The following is a 20,490-nucleotide window of genomic DNA, read 5'->3' as shown; positions in this document are numbered from 1 at the left end:
CTCCCCACTGAGCAAGGAGCCTGTTGCAGGGCTCAATCCCAGGACCCTGGGATCATGACCTGAGCCAAAGGCAGACACTTAACTGACTGAGTTACCCAGGCACCCCTGGAGCTGGAATTTTAAATCCAGATCTTCAGTCTTAGGCTATTTCCACTTTATCATACGATCTCTTATACATCTTTGTTATTCCATGATATCATCTATTATAGAATCTTGGTAATTTCAAAGGGTATCTAAAAGTATCCTTTTCCTTTGTTTTATACCCCCAACAATCACATGCTTTCTTGTAAATAGGATTCCCTTCTTGTAAATCAGTTATAATGCTATAATCTTTATATCTTTCAAAATCACACATCATTTTTTGCTAATTCACACACATACCCAGCCCTTGGGGCTTAAAGGATCTCAGGATCAAGCCGTTTTTGGTGTTATATACCATGTGAAACTAGTTTATTGCCTGGCCTTTTCCTGTATTTTCCTCCTCCCCAGAAAGAACTAGAAGAGATGGTGTTGATAGGGGAGTCTTGACAAGATATGAAAGGCAATCTTATAGCTTAGAGATTAGGGAAAAGCATCATTTACCTTAAGCAACTTAAGAAGGTGCTAACTTATTCCTTTCGTGCCCCCCCCCATTTTTGGTACTTGTCTCCTACTTCTCATATCCCTAAGAACGGAGTCTTTATGATTCCAACTGGCTGATCACCATAAATTGTCTCTCACCCTTACCTGCCTTAACATACCAATGTCCCTCATTCCTGAAGAATCTCTCTCTCCACATCCATTTCTCAGCCTTCCTCTTGTAGTGCCATTTTGCTCAGTGATAGATGTTTGGGAAAGCAATCTAACTAAACTATATAATGTATTATCATTGAAAATATCATTGATATTGAGATATGTATTGAACATTTAGATAATCCCATGATTTCTCTTTAGCGTCCATATTACATATTCCTATTGTATGTGAGTTTTTTACTTAGCATTTTCTGTTACTCCAAATTCACTATAAATGTAATTTTTTTAAAGATTTTATTTATTTATTCAAGAGAGGGAGCGAGAGCGAGCATGAGCGGGGAGAAGGGCAGAAGGAGAGGGAGAAGCAGACTATCCGCTGAGCAAGGAGCCCGATGTGGGGCTCGATCCCAGGACCCTGGGATCACGCCCTGAGCCAAAGGCAGCCACTTAACCAACTGAGCCACCCAGGCCCACCTATAAATGTCATTTTTATAGCTAAATAATATTTTGTTGTATAGATCATAATTTGCCTTCCCACTCAGCTATTATAGGACTTGCAGAGTTTTTCTAGTGTTTTGCTATTACAAGTGATGCTTTAGAAAGCATCTTTGTAGATAATGTGGGAAACTGTACTTAATTTGAGAAGTGTTGAAGAATGTGATTAATCATGTGTAATTGTCTCTTTCTTACACAAAAGACAGGGTTCTTACCATTCACAGTATAGACTAATTGTAGAGTTCTTCTAGATAAGTGCATTGAAAGATTCCTTATTCTTTTTGGAAGGGTTCCATTGTATGGACACAGCCCAGTCTATTTAAATAGTCTCCTATTGATGGATATTGGTTTATGTCCATTTCTTTGCAAATACAAACAATACTACTGCAGTGAATAATACTGTGCATTTCTCTTTTCATTCAGGAACAGCTATATCTATAGGATAAATCACAGAAGTTAGATTGATGGATCAAAGAGTAATTGAATCTGTAATTTTGATGGATATGGCCAAGTTGTACTACCTAAGGATGTTACTTTGTATACCCATCAATAATGGAAGTGTCTATTTCCATGGAACCTTGCCAACAGAATGTGTTATTTGACTGCCGCTTTGCTTTCTAAGTGACTTGTAACAGATTCAGTACTCTTCGCATCTTCTTGCTGGCCATGTATGAAATACTTTCCCCCAATTGGTTTTTTTTTTTTTTTTGCTTTTTAATTTTGTTTTTAATATACAGTAGTTTTATATAGACAACTCAGTTGATCTCTTTCTATTGATTTCATTTATCATTTTTAAGGTTTAAAAATTTTTTCCCATCCAAATTTCATAAATATTATTTTTTCTTCTAGTTTTTTATGGCTTGATTATTTAAATTTTTAATAATTTTCAACTCTGATATTTGGAATTGATTTTGATCCAACTATATTCTGTAACAATGACAGCAGTAGTCCAGCATTTAACATTTATTGCATAATTACTATGTATAGCCTTTCTAGAGGTAGAGTAAGTGAATTTCGAAGGGTGTTTCCCCCCATTAAAAATAATACACATTCCAAGAGTAAACATTAGATTGGGGCTTTTTCTTTCTTTCTTTTTTTTTTTAAAGATTTTATTTATTCCTTTGACAGAGAGAGCACAAGCAAGGGGAACAAGAGCAGAGGGAGAGGGAGAAGCAGGCTTCCCAGGAGCCCGATGTGGAGCTCGATCCCAGGACCCTGGGACCATGACCTGAGCCAAAGGCAGACGCTTAACCGACTGAGCCACCCAGGCTCCCCAATTGGGGTTTTTTCTTAAGTGTAGGATTGTATGATAAACACTTTTTTAACAGATATTTATTTATTTATTTAGATTTTATTTATTTATTTGTTAGGGAGAGAGAATGAAAGCACAAGCAGGGAGAGCTGCAGGCAGAGGGAGAAGCAGGCTCCCTGCTGAGCAAGGAGCCCGATGGAGGACTCGATCCCAGGACCCTAGGATCATGACCTGAGCTGAAGGCAGACGCTTAACTGAGCCATCCAGGCGTCCCTGATATACATTTTTTTTAATAGATGGAAATTTCATTGTAAAATGGCACTTAACTCATAATGGTTTTTTTATTCCAATTTGAATTGAAGCTAAGTGTTAGTATTAAAACTAAGACCAAGTGAAATTTATGTATTTCACCTCAAATTCAATGTAGAAGAAATAGCCTTGAGACCTTGTGGATGGCTAACTGTGCTTCATGTTATATACTGTTTACATCACTTTATTGTTATCACACCCATACCCAATGGTCATGGTTTTTTTCCACCTGCCGTTCTTCCTTGTGTTAGAGAATGATTTTGTTTGATAACCATATGGTTTGTAAGAGCCTAAAAAATTAAAACTTCCCAGCAAATATCAGAGGATATTTTCAGCCTGACTTAATCCTGGCACTTGAACAGCCTTGAAATACCAGAGTCTGAATTAAAAACAAAATTATTTCATAGTGCCATCTGTTTTCATTCATAGAGGCCTGTGACACAACAGATATATTTAAATGTTTCCTAGCCTATTCAGATTTCCTCTAATATATTTCATTTACAACATTTGGTATCCTGTTCATTAACTAAAATAATAAAAAAAGAGGGTCACCTGGGTGGCTCAGTTGGTTAAGTGTCCAACTCTTGATCTCAGCTCAGGTCTTGATCTCAGGGTCCTGAGTTCGAGTCCATATTGGGCTCCCTGCTGGGCATAGAGCCTACTTAAAAAAAAAAAAAAAACACAATAATATAAAAGAGCAAAAGCTCTATTTAGAAGAAGGAAGTGTTTCAGCTGCTGCACCTTCCAAGTTCTGCTTGTAGCTAAGTTGAGATCATATATTTGTGAGGGGTTTTTCCCATTTTCTGAAACATCAAGGTTAAATCAAAGTATCTTAAAATTTACAACCTATGCACTCACCCTTATTTCCTCTACTTAATGACCACAAAAGGAGAGCCAGTTTAGAAGTTTTAGGTTTTAGAATCTGAATTGTTCTCCATATTAGATTGAATGAGGCAGAATCAAAGAATTATTTGCCTTGTTTCTTGAGTTTCTTCAAAATTTACCTGATATCTAAAATCTGTTAAGCAGTTACTTTAATGCCATGGCAACAATTTTTCATGATAGAGCAAGACAAGAAGTGCTATTGGGAAATACTAGAGAAAAATATATTCTGGGTATTGGAAAAAGAGGGCTTTCAGCTAGGTTTAGGGAATTATTTAGAAAAGATGTTGCTTTTGAAGGATTTAGCTTCTGGTCATCTGAGTTTAAAATCCACAAAACCTTAAAAGATTTATCAAAAATGTCCTTGATTAACAGGATAGAAAATAGAGAAAGAAAAGATCTCTAGCAAAAATGAAATCCAAATTGTGCCATTGTGTCCTAATCTGATTTTTGAAGTACTCCCACCACAGAAACAATGTGGATTATGTAAAGCAAGTGACCTGACCCTTTCACCCTGTGGGCCTCAAGGCTTCCTACAACTAAAACTTCAAAAACTCTAACTAGAAAAATATTCACTTGAAAATTTAAAAGGGAGCCTCTCTGGAAAATTTTTTTTCTCTGATTTCTAAGAATCAAAGCACAATTGCATATTATTGCACAGCCAGGACCAATCAAGGGTAAAAAAAAAAAAAAAAAAATTCCCCCGCCCAGCATTTTCAGATAAGAAATTTCAGTTAAGATCCATAATTCAATGTAGATAATCTGTTATCTGAATTATCCTAATGTTCTTCAGGTTGATCCTCAGATTAGTGGAATTCATTTTTTTACCTATTAGCACCTGTAAAAGTCAGGACACACTCTTATAAAACAGTGATACATAATTTGGAAATTCAAACACAATTCAATAATCAAGGATAGTTAAGTGAATTCACCTTGATGGTATAATCTGAGACTTTTTTAAACTTAATTTTGAAATATGTGAATGATGGGATCTTTTCTCATTAAAATTTGGCAAGTGTGGCAGCTAAAACATCCTTCTTCTAGAGAGTCCTGTCAGAACTGATTGAAAAGTAGATTCCATTAAATTTGAAAGAACCCAAATTGTTTTAAAACAATTATATTTTAATCTTAAATACATTTTTACTTTACATGTATAATTCACAATATAGGATAGAGGGGATTAGAATTTTAAACTCTTGGTTTTATTGGTTTTAAAGTTTTAGAGCTAAGATTTCTAATTCTGCTTCTTATATGATCATGTTTTGAGGTGATTATTGCATTTCTAAAACATTAGCTGACGGTAATGATAGGTATGTGAATATATAAGAAACTGTCATACTGGATGTGCAAAAACCTGGTTTTGGCAAAGTTTAAAGGCTGGAACTCTAAGGGAGTTCCATTTCTTGTGTGGTGGGGTTAGCACCTAAGATCGACCTCATAGATAACAACTAAAAAGCTACAAAAAACAACTACCTGAAGACACTGGGGAGTGACCCAAAGCAGGCTGATTTTGTAGCAGAGTCAAAATTTGGACGATGAGACAGGCAGAAGGGCAGTTTTTCAGTTTTAGGCTTTGGCTTGGGGACACAGTGTGGTTTGAGAAAGCTGAAGCTTCTCTAGAAAATTTGGGTCTTTGTGTTCTGAGGAACTAGAAGACAGTGCCTGAAACAGCCATCACTGCTGAAAAATGAGATTGTAGGGTGGGTATTCCAGAAAAGCAGAGAGTCAGAAAAGGAGAGCTCCAGACTTCACCTGTAAACTTTGCCCAAGTCTCTGCTGACTCCTGAATCAAAATCATGCAGTCAACTCAAAGCACCTGCAGCTAAATAAAAAGAACTAAAATTTGATCTCTCACCCCACCTAAACTGAGACAGACTCTGCAGTTTGACTCTACCTAAGTTAAGAGCCTAATAAGACAAAAACATCAACATGCTTTGAAGGGATATAACAGAATCCAGAGTCTTCAAAACAAAAGAATCACAGTGTCCAGAATACAATTTAAAATTACTCACCAAATGAAGAGCCAGGAAAACATGACCCATTTCTAGGGGAAAGCCCACTCCCAAATGACTCAGATGTTGAAATTGTCAAAGACTTATGGCAGCCATTATAAATTTGCTCAATGAGGTTAAGAAAAAATAAAAAGAAAATACCAGAAGAGAAATATAATGAGGAACCAATTGGAAACATCAGAATTGAAAAGTAAAATATCTGGAAAAAAAAAATTCCTGAATGGGGTTAATAATATAATGGAGGTGACAGAGGAAAAATTTAATGAACTTGAAGATAGACCAGTAGAAATTAACCAATTTGAAGAATATATGGAAAGAAATTAACAGAGTTTTAGGAAGCTGTGGGACAATATCAAAAGGTATAAAATATGTGTAGTTGGATTTCCAGAAGAAGAGAGGAGAGAGAAGAACATACAGATAATGGAATATTATTCAGCACTAAAAACAAATGAGCTACCAAGCCATAAAAAGACATGGAGTAACCTTAAATGCATATTATTAAGTGAAAAGGCTATGGTTTCAATTATATGACATTCTTGAAAAGGAAAAACTATGGAGACAGAAGATCAGTGGTTGCCAGGGGTTAGGAGTGTGGAGGGATGAATAAGTGGAGCACAGAGGATTTGGGTGGAAGGAAAATACTCTATGATATAATAACGATGGCTACATGTCATTATACATTTGTCCAAACCCATAGAATATACAACATTAGGAGTGAACTATAATATACACCATGAACTTGGGTTGATAATGATGTGTCAAAATAGGTTTGTCAGTTATAACAAATGTAGCATCCTCATGGGGGAGGTTGATATGGGGGTTACACATGGGGGCCATATGTGGAAAATCTGTGTACCTTCCCCTCAATTTTCTGTGAACCTAAAACTGTTCTAAAAGTCTCTCTTTTTGGGGCGCCTGGGTGGCTCAGTTGGTTAAGCGACTGCCTTCGGCTCAGGTCATGATCCTGGAGTCCTGGGATCGAGTCCCGCATCGGGCTCCCTGCTTGGCAGGGAGTCTGCTTCTCCCTCTGACCCTCCTCCCTCTCATGCTCTCTGTCTCTCATTCTCTCTGTCTCAAAATAAATAAATAAAATCTTTAAAAGTCTCTCTTTTTCTCTGTGTCCATTCATGTGTGTGTGTGTGTGTGTGTGTATAAATTCCAGAAACTCCAAAATGCCATTTAGTATTGGTTGATATAAAATAAGTACGTTTAACCTGAATTCACAGCCTTTGTTGTCTAATGTCAATACACACTGGAGACTTTTTTTTTTTTTAAGATTTTATTTATTTATTCGACAGAGAGAGAGAGAGAGTGAGAACAGGAACACAAGCAGGGGGAGCGGGAGAAGGGAGAATCAGGCTTCCCACGGAGCAGGGAGCCCAATGCGGGGCTCGATCTCAGGACCCTGGGATCATGACCTGAGCCGAAGGCAGACGCTTAACGCCTGAGCCACCCAGGTGCCCCAACACTGGACACTTTTCCCAAAGTATTGTAAAGTGTTCTGTTTGAACATTACATTTCTCTTATATTTCTGAAAATGCTTGTATTTTTCTTCTTGTTAAAAACAGATTCATTCCTTTTCAATATCACAACTTTATATTTTATTTGAAATAATTGGATTTAGTAATATGATTGTATTTCAAAAGCCCAGTGGGTAAAGAAAGTAGTTTTGCTCTTTATTTCATACAAAATACAGACAATAAATCATATATTTGGGGAAAAAAATAAGAGACAGTTTTGCCTAACATATTTGTTATCTGATTAGTGTGGCATCTAATGGCCAATTTAAGGTTGTTTTTTTAAATTTTTCCTGTTCCAGCGGTGCCTGGGTGGCTCAGTTGGTTAAGTGTCTGCCTTCAGCTCAGGTCATGATCCCAGGGTCCCGGGATCGAGTCCCAAGTTAGTTTCCCAGTTCAGCGGGGAGCCTGCTTCTCCCTCTGCCTCTTCCCTCTGTTTGTGCTCTCTCTCTCTCGGTCTCAAATAAATGAATAAAATTTTTCCTGTTCCAGTTCGTTAAAAGGCTTCTCCCTTCCTTTCTAGCCATAGATGAAATCATCTACAGACATAGCTTTGGAGATGTTGCGGGTTCAGTTCCAGATTACTGCATTAAAACATAACTGTAATGCAAGTCAAATGAATCTTTTGGTTTCCCAGTGCATATATGTTTACACTATACAGCAGTCTACTAAGTGTGTAATAGCATTATGTTTTTAAAAAAAGTACATGCTTAGGGCTCCTGGGTGGCTCAGTCATTAAGCATCTGCCTTCGGCTCAGGTCATGATCCCAGGGTCCTGGGATACAGCCCCGCATCGGGCTACCTGCTCGGCAGGAAGCCTGCTTCTCCCTCTCCCACTCCCCCTGCTTGTGTTCCCTCTTTTGCTATCTCTGTCTGTCAAATAAATAAAATCTTTAAATAAATAAATAAATAATTTTTTAAAGTACATGCTTAAAAAATACTTTATTGCAAAAAAAAAGCTCATTATCTGAGCTTTTAGCAAGTGGCAATCTTTTTGCTGGGAGAGTCTTGCCTCGATGTTGATGGCTGCTGACTGATCAGGGTGGTGGTTGCTCAAGGTTGGGGTGACTAGGGCAATTTCTTATAATGAGACAACACTGAAGTTTGCTGTCTCAATTGATGCATCCTTTCATGAATGATTTCTCTGTAGCATGATAGTAGAACTTCTTTCAAAATTGGAGTCAGTGCTCTCAAACCTGCTGCTGCTTTATCATCTAAGTTTATGTAATACTCTCAGTCCTTTGTTGTCATTGGAACAATGTTCACAGCATCTGCACCAGAAGATTCCATCTCAAGAGACCACTTTCTTTGCTCATCCATAAGAAGGAACTCCTCATCCTTTGTTTTATCATGAGATTGCAGCAGTTCAGTCCCATTTTCAGGCTCCACTTCTAGTTCTCCTGCTATTTCCACCACATCAGCACTTACTTCCCCCACTGAGTAAGTCATCCATGAGTGCTGGAATCAACTTCTTCCAAACTCCTGTTAATGGTGATATTTTGACTTCTTCCCATGAATCCTAAATGTTCTTAATGGCATCTAGAATGGTGAATCCTTTCCTGAAGGTTTTTAGTTACTTTGCCCAGATCCATCAGAGAAATCACTAGCTATGGCAGCTAAAGCCTTACAAAAATGTATTTCTTAAATAGTAAAACTGGAAAGTTAAAATTATTCCTTGATCCATGGGCTGTAGAATGGGCATTGTGTTAGCAGGCATGAAAACAGCCTGAATCTCATTGTACATCTTTTTCACAGCTCTTGGATGACCAGGTGCATTGTCAATAAGCAATAATATTTTGAAAGAAATCTTTTTTCTGAGCAGGAAGTCTCAACAGTGGGCTTAAAATATTCAGTAAACCATGTTGCAAACAGATGTGCTGTCATCCAGGCATCATTGTTCCATTTATAAAGCACAGGCACATTAGCTTTAACATAATTCTTAAGGGCCTTAGGATTTTCCAAATGGTAAATGATCACTGGCTTCATAGTCACTAGCTGCACTAGCTCCTAACAAGAGTCTCCCTGTCCTTGAAGCTTGAAAGCCAAGCATTGATTTCTCTCCAGCTATGAAAGTCCTAGATGGCATCTTCTTCTAGCATAAGGCTGTTTTGCCTACATTGAAAATCTGTTACTTAGTGCAGCCACCTTCATTTGTTATCTTAGCTCGATCTTCTGCATCACTTGCTGCAGCTTCTACATCAGCACTTGCTGCTTCCCCTTGCACTTTGATGTTATGGAGATGGCTTCTTCCCTTGAACCTCTGCTGGCTTCAAACTTTTCTTCTGCAGCTTCCTCGTCTCTCTCAGCCTTCATAGAATTGAAGAGAATTAGGGCTTAGCTCTGTATTTTACTTCGGCTTAAGGGAATGTTGTGGCTGGTTTGATCTTCTATCCAGACCACTCAAACCTTCTCTGTTTCAGTGATAGGGCTGTTTTGCTTCCTTATCATTTGTGTTCACTGTAGTAGCACTTTTAATTTCCTTCAAGAACTTCTTTGCATTTACAGTTTGGCTAACTGATGCAAGAAGCCTAGCATTTGGCCTAACTCAGCTTTCAACATGCCTTCCTCACTAAACTTAATCATTTCTAAAAGTATTTGATATAAGGTGATAGACATGCCACTCTTCTTTCACTTGGACACTTAGAGGCCATTGTAGGAGGGAGAGGGAGAGAGATGGGGGAACATTTGATTGATGGAGCAGCCAGAATGTACACAGCATTTATCAATTAAGTTTGCAGTTTTCTATGGACACAGTTCTTGGTGCCTGAAAACAATTACAACAGTAACATCAAAGATCACAGACTACCATAACAAATATAATAATAACGAACAAGTTTGAAATATTGCAAGAATTACCAAAATGTGACACAGAGACATGAGGTAAGCATATGCTGTTGGAAAAAATGGTGCTGATAGACTTGCTTGATGCAGGGTTGCCACTAACCTTCAATCTGTAAAAAACAAAAACAAAAACAAAACAAAACAAAAAAACCCTGTGTATCTGCAAACTGCAATAAAGCCAAGCAAAGGGGGAATGCCAGAGTATGTATGTATGATTGTATGTTCTGATCTGTCTTTGGCATGGAGAAAGCAGTGTTGTGAGTCAAGCTCTAAATCTGTTTAAGATGTTTATTCCACTACCAGCCTAGAGATGAACAGAATCACCCATTTTAGGCACACTGCCTTCCATCCCCTACCCTCCCTTTCCCAGATGAAATCTATTTTTAGTATTTTTATCAATTTGAGTACTTTATAAGGCAGAGCATGTATATATGATTTCTGGGGTTATGTATTATCACATAGAAAGAAGTGGGGAAATGCCCCACCTTATGCTTGGCAATGGCTCCTCCACAGCTGGCCGATTTAATAACGTTCAGATTAAAAGGAGATAAGGAAAGAAGAAAAAAACATTCTGTTGTTTACTCAGCAGGTCTCTTAGTCTCCTGAGAGCTACAGATTTGTTACAGGATGGTAGGGTAGTTCTTAAAAATGTTTTTAAAAGTAGTAGTCTTGGGGCACATGGTGGCTCAGTCAGTTAAGAGTCTGACTCTTGGTTTCAGCTCAGGTCATGGTCTCAGGGTTGTGAGATCAAGCCCCACATTGGGCCTCCGAACTCAGCGTGGAGATTGCTTGAGATTCTCTTCCTCTCCTTTCCCTTCTGCTCCTCCCCCACTTGCATGCACTCTCTCTTTCTCAAATAAATAAAATCTTAAAAAAAAAAGTAGTAGTAGTAATTATTCAATTAGAAATGGTAACAAATTAGAAGATATCTAAGAGTATGCTGTTTCCCATCCCTCCACACCCCAGTGTCATACCCTAGAGAAAACTCTAACGTTAATTTTCTATTTTTAGTTCTCTGGTTTCTGCTCTAATTTTAGACAAAATGCTTTTTTTCTCTCTCCCAATTTATTCGCTTGTTCATCCATTGACCCCCCCAATTTGAATAATGTTTTCACTCATTTGTACTATAACTCTCTGCCCTTTCCTAATTAGATATTATTTTAAATTTTCGATTGATGACTTTTTAGACTGAAATCATCCTAAATCTGTCCTCTACATCCTCATTTGACAGGATCTCTTCAAGATCCATTTTATGGGCGCCTGGGTGGCTCAGTTGGTTAAGCGACTGCCTTCAGCTCAGGTCATGATCCTGGAGTCCCTGGATCGAGCCCCGCATCGGGCTCCCTGCTTGGCAGGGAGCCTGCTTCTCCCTCTGACCCTCCCCCCTCTCATGTGCTCTCTGTCTCTCTCATTCTGTCTCAAATAAATAAATAAAATCTTTAAAAAAAAAAAAAGATCCATTTTATAACATAAGAATACGAGTACTCTTACCCGTTCTCTACCTTTTATCCTCCCTTCCATATCATACCTTATGTCAGCAACAGCTTCTACTTTTACATTGTCAGGATTACTAACATTTACGTTCTGTTTTGCAAAATCATAATTGACCACAGGATGACTCAAAACATTGAAAACCAACACAAAGCACTTGCTTTATAGGACTGTGTAAATATTGTTCAGTGGTGGTCTAAATAGTAGGTTAGATTTCAAGAAGAGTGTTTCTAGCATCAAAGTCAATTAGAATAGCTTTTCTTATGCTGTATGTATTACTTAAATTCATGCCATATTTTAGTTGGTTTTATATTTGGATCATGGTTCACTTGTATATTTAAAAATTATTTTCCTGGAGTTTCTAATTGCCATTTTTCTTTCATTGCATGATTTACTTCTATCATATTATATCTCCTCCCCCTTACATATATACACATGTGCCTTTAAGTTTTACCTGTAATCATACTGAATTTTCCCTTTTCTGGAAACCTTTCTCTTAGAGTCTTTATTCTTCCTATTCCAGTCTGGACTGATTATCTTTTAGGCATACTTCAGTACAATTATCCTGGGATTTCCATATATTTTCTTCCCTGAGATCGACCATCTTTTGGACCCTATGCCTTCCTTTTTTAATTTACTTTCTTATTTTGCTTGAGTACATTCCTAACTTTTTAAGAAGAAATGCGTAAGTAAATAAAATTATCTGAGATCTTGTGTGTCTGAATAGGTAGGTATTTATTTTGCCATCACAGAGATTGATACTATGGATGGGTATAGAATTCTAGATTGAACTCTTCATCTAGCATCCCTTGTTGCTGATGAGAAATCTGATACAAGTCTAATCCTCATTCCTTTAGAGATGGCTTGTTTTTTTTTTCTTTTTGAAACCCTTTAAGATTTTCTCTTTATTGTTGATGTTTCGAAATGTCACAAGCATGTATCTAGAGATAGATTCTTCTTGTCAGTCAATGGCCCTTTTAATCTAAAGACTTTTTTTTTTTTTCCAGTTTTAGAGAACTTTCAAGTTTCTTTAATAAATTCTTCCCTTTATTTTTCTCTCCTTTTTTGGACTATTTTCTCTTTTTATTAGACCTCTTTTACTGTGATCTTAGGCTTCATATTTTTGCTCTAAGTGTCTCTTATCTTTGCTCTCCTGTTTTTGGCCTCTGACTTTTTCCTCTGCTCATGGGAAATTTTCTTGATTTGATTTTTAGTGCTTCTATTGAACTTTATGCTTAGCAGTCATATGTTAATCCCTAAGAGTTTTTATTTTCTTGTTCTCTGTTTGTTCCTGTTTCATAACATCCTTTTCTGGTTTTATGGCTGCAAAACACTTGAATCTCTCCAATTACATCAACTAGAGTTTTTGTTGTTTGGTTTGACTCATTTTGTTTTGTTTTGTTTAGGTTCTCTCTGTTTCTTGTTTTATTTTGTTCCTCTATGGTCAGTTTTACAGTTTATTTATTTTGGTCATTCTCTTTAATGCTGCAGGTTCTCTTCACATACAACAGATCCTTGGTTTTCTGGGCATACTTAAAGAGAAAAGCTAGGGTAGATGGTGCAGTTTTTCACAGAGCTCTTTTCCAGCCATGTTTCTCTCCTAGGTGGGAATTATATAAAGAAACTTTTGGTGGAGGAGGACTGGGACTCAGTTTAGAGTCACTGATGGGAAGCTAGTTTTCAAGCTACAGGCTCCAAGTCTCAGAATAATTTTATTCAGTTTTTTTGTAACATGCTACATACTTCTCTTTTTCAGGCTATGTGTCACATACCTGCCTATGGGAGGGCCACCTGGTACATCTGCCCACCTATAAATCTTGAATTAATTCACCTTTGGTAGCCTTGCTTCTCAGTCATACCTTCTGACTCTGGGACCAGAACCCTCTTCCTTTGCAGTTTTTTACATCATTTTCAAGACTCTGACTTCTCTGCCCATTTCACTGATCAGCTTGCCTCATCTGCTTCCTAGATATTTATTAAAATCTTTCATCTGTTGGTGACCACCAACATCCCCAATCCTATGCCTCACCTTCTCTGCTTCCTTTTCTGTTATGGCTGTGCCTTCGTTATACTTTTATATATTTATTTCAGTGGAATCTCAGGAGTAATGGAGGACAAACAAATTTCTGCACTCTTGAATCTCTCCAAGTTGGTTTTAGAAAATCTACCAAGGGGCGCCTGGGTTGTTCAGTTGGTTGAGCATCCGACTCTTGATTTCAACTCAGATCATGATCTCAGGGTCGTGGGATTGAGCCCTGAGTCAGGCTCCTCACTCAGTGCAATGCCTGCTTGGGATTTTTTCTCTCCCTCTTCCTCTGCCTCTCCCCCTGCTCATGTGCATGCTCTCTAAATAAATAAATAGATTAAATAAATAAATAAGCAAGCTACCAATTTGGTTTCCATTCTGAGCTCTAGCAAATTCTAGATTGGTTTCTACTGTATGGTTTTCTGCTTATTTAGTATCTCCTCAGATAGACCAAAAATACAAGAGTACAGTTATGACTGTACATTCTGTTTCATTTATTTATTCTATAGAGCCAGAGATTCAACTGTAAGGAATTTTAAAATTTCAAATGTGAGTCCTGGGGTTTAAAGTATAAACCCTTCTCTCTAACTTTACTCTTGACTTTTATCCTTCTGTTTCTTTATCTCTGTTTGCCTTGGTCTCTATTTCTTGCCTAATCAAAACATTCACAACCTTTTATTACAGTATATTGTTATAATTGTTCTATTTTATTAGTTGTTAATTCTTACTATGTCTAAGTTATAAATTAAACTTTATCATAGGTGTGTATGTATAGGTAAAAGCAGTATATATAGGGGTTGACCCAGTCACAGTCTAAGGCATCTATTTGGGGTTCTTGGAACATATCTCTTGTGGATAAGGGGGCACTGCTGTATTTGACATAATTCCCAATAGTTCTTATTGAATGTTCATATGATTTCAGATCTCTTGAAACCATTTTTTTATAAGAAGTTAGAAAAAAGAATCTGATAATTTGTTTAAAGGCTTTGTACGGATGTGTTTAACTTAGTCTGACCCTATGGTGTGTGGCCTTGTAATTAGAAAGCCAGTTAAATGGTAGTTTCCCTGAGGGACCAGATGCTTAGACTTAACAGGTGAGAAAGAAATGTAGTTTTTGTAAGAAGGCCCCTTTAGGGAATTGCCATAGAGCTCTGAACTGTAATAAAATAAAAGTTTGCATTAAAATGGAAAGAACTTTATATTTCAAATTCCCGACCTTTAATAAAAAAATGAGAACCTAGGCTTACTGACGGTGGAATCAGAGCCTTATATATGTGGACAACTCCAAGTAAATAACCCTCAGCTGCTCCTTAGTATGTCTTGACCAAATGGTATAGTCAGTATAGGTACTGAGATCCTCAGACCAACTCACCTTCACCCAGCTCCATGGTGGGAGAAATGAGGTCTTTCTCAGCCACTGGCTGGGTAGTTAATACCATATAAGTTGTAATACTTTGTTGTTCATATGTCAGAAAATAGGAGATCTAAACCAGAGGAAATATGCTAGAAGAATTTCACAGCCTTTCTAACATGCTGAAATGAGTATGAATGGGAGACCCGTCACTTTATCTAAGGGTTGCAGCTGTTTTGTGTCTTTGACTTCTGGTTATATTTGTGCAGCAGCTCTCATTGATGGAGTCTACTCTTGGCTTTGCCTGGTCATTTTTCTTCAGTGATGTACAGTTTTGCACATAAGCATTTTTCTAATGAATCAAGGGTTTTCTTCCTATTTTTTTGCAAGATAAACTTGGAAGGATTAGAATTTTTAGGGTGAAATGTCAGACTAAAAATTTCTTTTTATGATGTATTCTGCTCATTTTCCCCCTGGTTTTAGGAGCTGGAAATCCAAAGTGCACAATTGCAATTGTTTTGGGAAGAACTAAAAATGCCACTGCAACCAGGTAATAAAATAATTGTGATTGAGAAATCTATTTGGGAATAAGAATTGCTCTTTCTTTCTACCCACATAATTTACTTACAATGCACCATTTGGTCGGGGTGCCTGGGTGGCTCAGTCAGTTAAGTGTCCAACTGTTGGTTTCCACTCAGGTCATGATCTCAGGGTTGTGAGACTGAGCCCTGTGTCGGGCTCTGCACTGAGCATGGAGCCTGCTTAAGATTTTCTCTCCCTCTGCCTCTCCCACCCCTCTGTCTCTTCTTCCCTGTCTAAAAAGATTTTTTTTTTTAATGCACCATTTGGACTTACAAGTCATAATAATATAAAATGTGAGATTAATGTCACATTTGTGTTTCACAGTTATTTCACTATAAGATTATATTTAGGAAACATTTTAGGAAGTGTTGCTGTATGTTCTTCACTGTGGAATTTCATATATTAAAAAGTGTTGCTGAATCCTCAAAGCTATTTGGATCAGATTATAAAACATATAAAAATTTTCGGACTGTCTATAAGTAATTAAGTGATTAGATATATAGATCAAAGGCCATATAGTCTTGCAACATTTGATATTGTGTATCAGTTCCCAGTTTCCATTGCTGAGCAATGAGAAGCCTCAGCCAAATAACTTTATTTCAAATCATTGTTACTGTCCAGATCACAGCCTGCATCCAGCTCTGCTTGATGTATGTCTTTTACACAATTCCCATTCCAGACATCATTGCTTACATGATTACATACTAACAACAAAAAAATGACAATTGCAACTCTACCTAGCATCTGTTTTATTTTTCCACTTAGCACACTTTTCCTAACATCTGTTTTTCTTTAACCAGATACAAACAACACAGCATGGTTCTTGTTCCTATCAACACACCTGGAGTAGAAATAATAAGACCTTTGTCAGTTTTTGGCTACATGGGTAAGTACTCAACCAACATGAGCGTGCATTAGCAAGCAGGACGACTGGAATATGCAGTAAGGCTGAAGGGAACAGATAACGTTATAATGTAGAAGATGTGTTCTTAGAAATCCTTTGGTGCTGACAACTGTCTTAGTATAAATGCCAGTGGAACTCAGAGCAAATAAAGAGAAGTGATGCAGCACTGGACCTCATTTTGTTTACTTTTGGGAAAGGGTAGATTGTATTCAAGGAACAGTGACTAAGACTGCTGCGTCTGTCATCCAGGAGAATGGATTAATGAAATAGACTTAGAAAAATAGTAATCCACAATAAAATTCACTTTTCTTTTTTTTTTTTTTTTGTAAGAGAGAAAGAATGGGGGTAGGGGACAGAGGGGGAGAAAGAGAATCTTAAATAGGCTCCACGCCCAGGGCGTAGCCCAACGAGGGGCTTGATCTCACGACCCTAAGATCATGACCCAAGCCAAAATCAAGAGATGGACGCTTAACCGACTGAGCCACCCAGGCACCCCAATAAAATTCATTTTTGTCTTTAAGTTTAGCTTTCTTAACCAATCAAACTACAAAAGCTATTACTAAGAAATGAGTTTTGACTGATTTGAATGCAAAACTTTTCCTTCCTTCTGTCCTTTGGGTGGAATTTCTTTTTTTTTTTTTTTTAAAGATTTTATTTATTTATTTGAGAGAGAGGATGAGAGGAGAGAGAGAGCACATGAGAGGGGGGAGGGTCAGAGGGAGAAGCAGACTCCCCGCCGAGCAGGGAGCCCGATATGGGACTCGATCCCGGGACTCCAGGATCATGACCTGAGCCGAAGGCAGTCGCTTAACCAACTGAGCCACCCAGGTGCCCCTTGGGTGGAATTTCTAAAAAGCAAGGATACTTTTGTTTCCTGCCACCCACCTCAGGCTCTTGTTCATTGTTCCCTTGCTGCTCAGGTCATTCACTCAGCAAGTATTTATTGAGGGCTGACCAGTGTTCTAGGTGCTTAGAATACATTAGTGAACACAATAGGCTAGGATCTCTTCCCTCACCAAGCTTACATGCTAGGGGAAGGAGACAGTAGCAATAACTATTATAGCAAGTATATTATATATTATATTATAATTAATTATTATATTAATAATTATATTAATTATTATAGTATCAGTATATTATAGCAAGTCAGCAGGTAAATGCTTTGGAAAAGTTTATTGAACCTGATCCACGTAATCTTCTGTGGTGACTCTGGCTTTCTCTTTATTGTTGAATATGGCTAATAAAAATGTTCAAGTAGCAGATGTAAGACTTGGAGTTTTTATAGAACATTTGACATCACCTTCCATAGGATGCAGCTATAGAATACACCCACAGATTAAGTGTAGTTTGCAGGATGGTGAGGAAAAGCTCACTAGAGCAAATTGTGCAGTGGGATTTGTTAGGTTGCAGAGCAATGGCCTGAAGACCCCCAAAATGGATTTATAATTTAAGTTGCCTGGAAATCACCTCCATTGCAGAACCTGTGTTTGAATTTTCTGTGAGACAAATTCACCAGCATCCTCTCCAACTCCCATGCCCAAGGCCAAAAGAAACAGTTGTGGAGAAGGTTGATTATTAATGTCTATTCTGACAGGAAAAGGGTGTGGAGTTAGCATGAGATTATCTCTAGACCTTGATGGGGAGTGGGTCGGGAGCACGAGGAGGGGTAGGCGGTGTGATGTAAAGACAAAAGTGTTCCCAGTCTCCATGAAATGCCAGCATTTCCAAGAGATAAACACGTAGTGAACAAGCCTGGACTGGGAGCAAACATACCTCAAGGTCCAGTCTCTGGTTTGTCTTGAATGCTCAGCCTGCTCTGTCCCTTCCAGGAGGCTCTTTGCATCTTCAGGCATTGATTTACACAATGACAAAATAAGAAACTTGAATTACATTACTCACTTGCAATTTTTGAACTGTTGGAACCTTTTTTTCCCCCAAGCAAAATTTTCTATGGAAGCCCATATATTAAAAATCTCAAAGAAGAAGCAATAATAAAATAATAATAAGATAATCTGATTGGATCTGTGAAGTCACCTTCCATTTTAGTAACTCTACAACTTCAGAAAATGAATTTGAAACTCTAGATCAAATGATTTCTAAAATCTCTTCTAAGTGGAACCATTGAAGAGTTTTCTGGGCTATGGGATCCTAGGGGTTCAGAACTCAGGGTTTGCCTAGGAATATCCAACATATGAGGCTTTTAAGTCCTACTTCCGAGTAATTTCTTTGAGTAATTATTAATTATATATGAGTATTTTTTTTAAAGATTTTATTTATTTATTTGAGACAGAGAGAATGAGAGACAGAGAGCATGAGAGGGAGGAGGGTCAGAGGGAGAAGCAGACTCCCTGCCGAGCAGGGAGCCCAATGCGGGACTCGATCCAGGGACTCCAGGATCATGACCTGAGCCGAAGGCAGTCGCTTAACCAACTGAGCCACCCAGGCGCCCTATATGAGTATTTTTTTGATCAACTCATTTTGCTCTTTAAAATTATATTTTCTATTTTATAGATAATTTCCATGGAGGACATTTTGAGATCCATTTTAATCAAGTACGAGTTCCTGTCACCAATTTAATACTAGGTGAGATAAGTTAGAAAAATGATTCTCCAGTACTGTGTACTAAAATATTTTCAGGTCTAAATCTGGAAAAGATAGGAAATGTATCTTGATTTAGATATTTTTCCCTCTTACCCCATTTGTAAGGGAACATTTTTTCATGGTGGGTTTTCTTACATGGTATAATATTTTATTTAAGTGTTTGATGTGGTTTTATATATGACATCAATTGAATACACAACTAAATCCAAAAAATGTACAAGAGCAACATACTTTTTCCTAAAACGTGACTTTAGGCCTCTACTTGTTTTAAGAAAGCCTCAATGTACTTTCTGAATTCAAGTTTTATATATAAACACATTAGAAGCTTAAATAACTTGGCATACTGAATGCCTGGAATGACTTCATCCTTTTGCTTATTGGAATCCTACCCAACCTTCAGAGAACATCTCGAGTGGCACTTCTTTCAGAAAGGTTTTGTGTTCTTCACCGCATCCACTCAACAAGCCCCTGCTGCCTGCCAGGCCCTCAGGATACAATCTGTCTCTCCTTTGCCTTTCTTTGTTCTCCTCCATATCCCTTATCTCTAGCATCCTTGTCCCCACTTCTGGATTCTGAACTCCCAGTGTAGGGACTATGTCTTATCTACCTTTGTAACCACTGCAGCACTTACAAAATATATGCACAGTTGGTACTCAAGAAACAGTTCTTAAATTGGATTAAAATGTTTAACAGTGATGGTTTAAAAAACATAGAAATCAGAAGTTCCATAAATAATGAACGTTATTATAGAGCTTTTTTCCTACCGGAATGCCATTCTCATTGAGGGGGCAGCTCATCATTTTTCAAGATTTGTGTAAATAACAAAGTGTGGGCTGTGGCCACTTTCATGTTCTCCTTTCTTTCTTACAGGTGAAGGTAGGGGATTTGAAATTGCCCAAGGCCGCCTTGGACCCGGCAGAATTCATCACTGTATGAGAACAGTAGGAGTGGCAGAGCGCGCTTTGCAGATAATGTGTGAACGGGCAACACAAAGGGTGGCCTTTAAGAAGAAACTGTTTTCACACGTAAGGATGATTACTTATTTGAATTTATTATAGCCTGATGCACTCACTGACCTTGAAACAAAACAGCATCACTTGATCATAGGGAGTTCTCCTCTACATAAGTAAGATGCTTTTTTCCCACAAAGTATATTTGTCTGTACTTAAATGTAGTTTGATGAGAGATCTTTAACTTTGTAAGCTTAATTCCTAATGTGCTTCAACACAGCACCAAGAGTATGGACAATTCCTTCAACTTTCTCAGACTCGTGTTCTCTAGAGAACCCAGTACATTAGCACTCTGTGGATATGAGAGGGCTGGCATAAGGAAGAGGGATTTGCCTTGTTCTTTGGCTTTCTTTTTTTTTTTTTTTTTTTTTAAGATTTTATTTATTTATTCATGAGAGACAGAGAGGCAGAGGGAGAAGCAGGCTCCCGCGGAGCAGGGAGCCTGATGTGGGACTCGATCCCAGGACCCTGGGATCATGACCTGA

General features: G+C 37.8%; 1 protein-coding gene across 1 annotated transcript in view; it reads left to right on the top strand.

Moving 5' to 3' along the window:
- The window catches only part of ACAD11 (acyl-CoA dehydrogenase family member 11), a 101,265-nt gene that overhangs the window by 59,577 nt on the left and 21,198 nt on the right, over nt 1–20,490 (top strand). The window contains exons 15-18 of the mRNA XM_034994739.1: nt 15,392–15,458; nt 16,291–16,376; nt 18,906–18,977; nt 19,866–20,020. Coding sequence (XP_034850630.1) covers nt 15,392–15,458; nt 16,291–16,376; nt 18,906–18,977; nt 19,866–20,020 — 380 coding nt within the window. The remainder of the gene's footprint in view (nt 1–15,391; nt 15,459–16,290; nt 16,377–18,905; nt 18,978–19,865; nt 20,021–20,490) is intronic.

Source organism: Mirounga leonina, unplaced genomic scaffold (assembly GCF_011800145.1).
Source record: "Mirounga leonina isolate KUSES-001 unplaced genomic scaffold, KU_Mleo_1.0 Mir_115, whole genome shotgun sequence".
NCBI classification, from domain to species: domain Eukaryota; kingdom Metazoa; phylum Chordata; class Mammalia; order Carnivora; family Phocidae; genus Mirounga; species Mirounga leonina.
The sequence above is the reverse complement of the archived record's forward strand: the minus strand, read 5'-3'. Positions and strand labels throughout refer to the sequence as shown.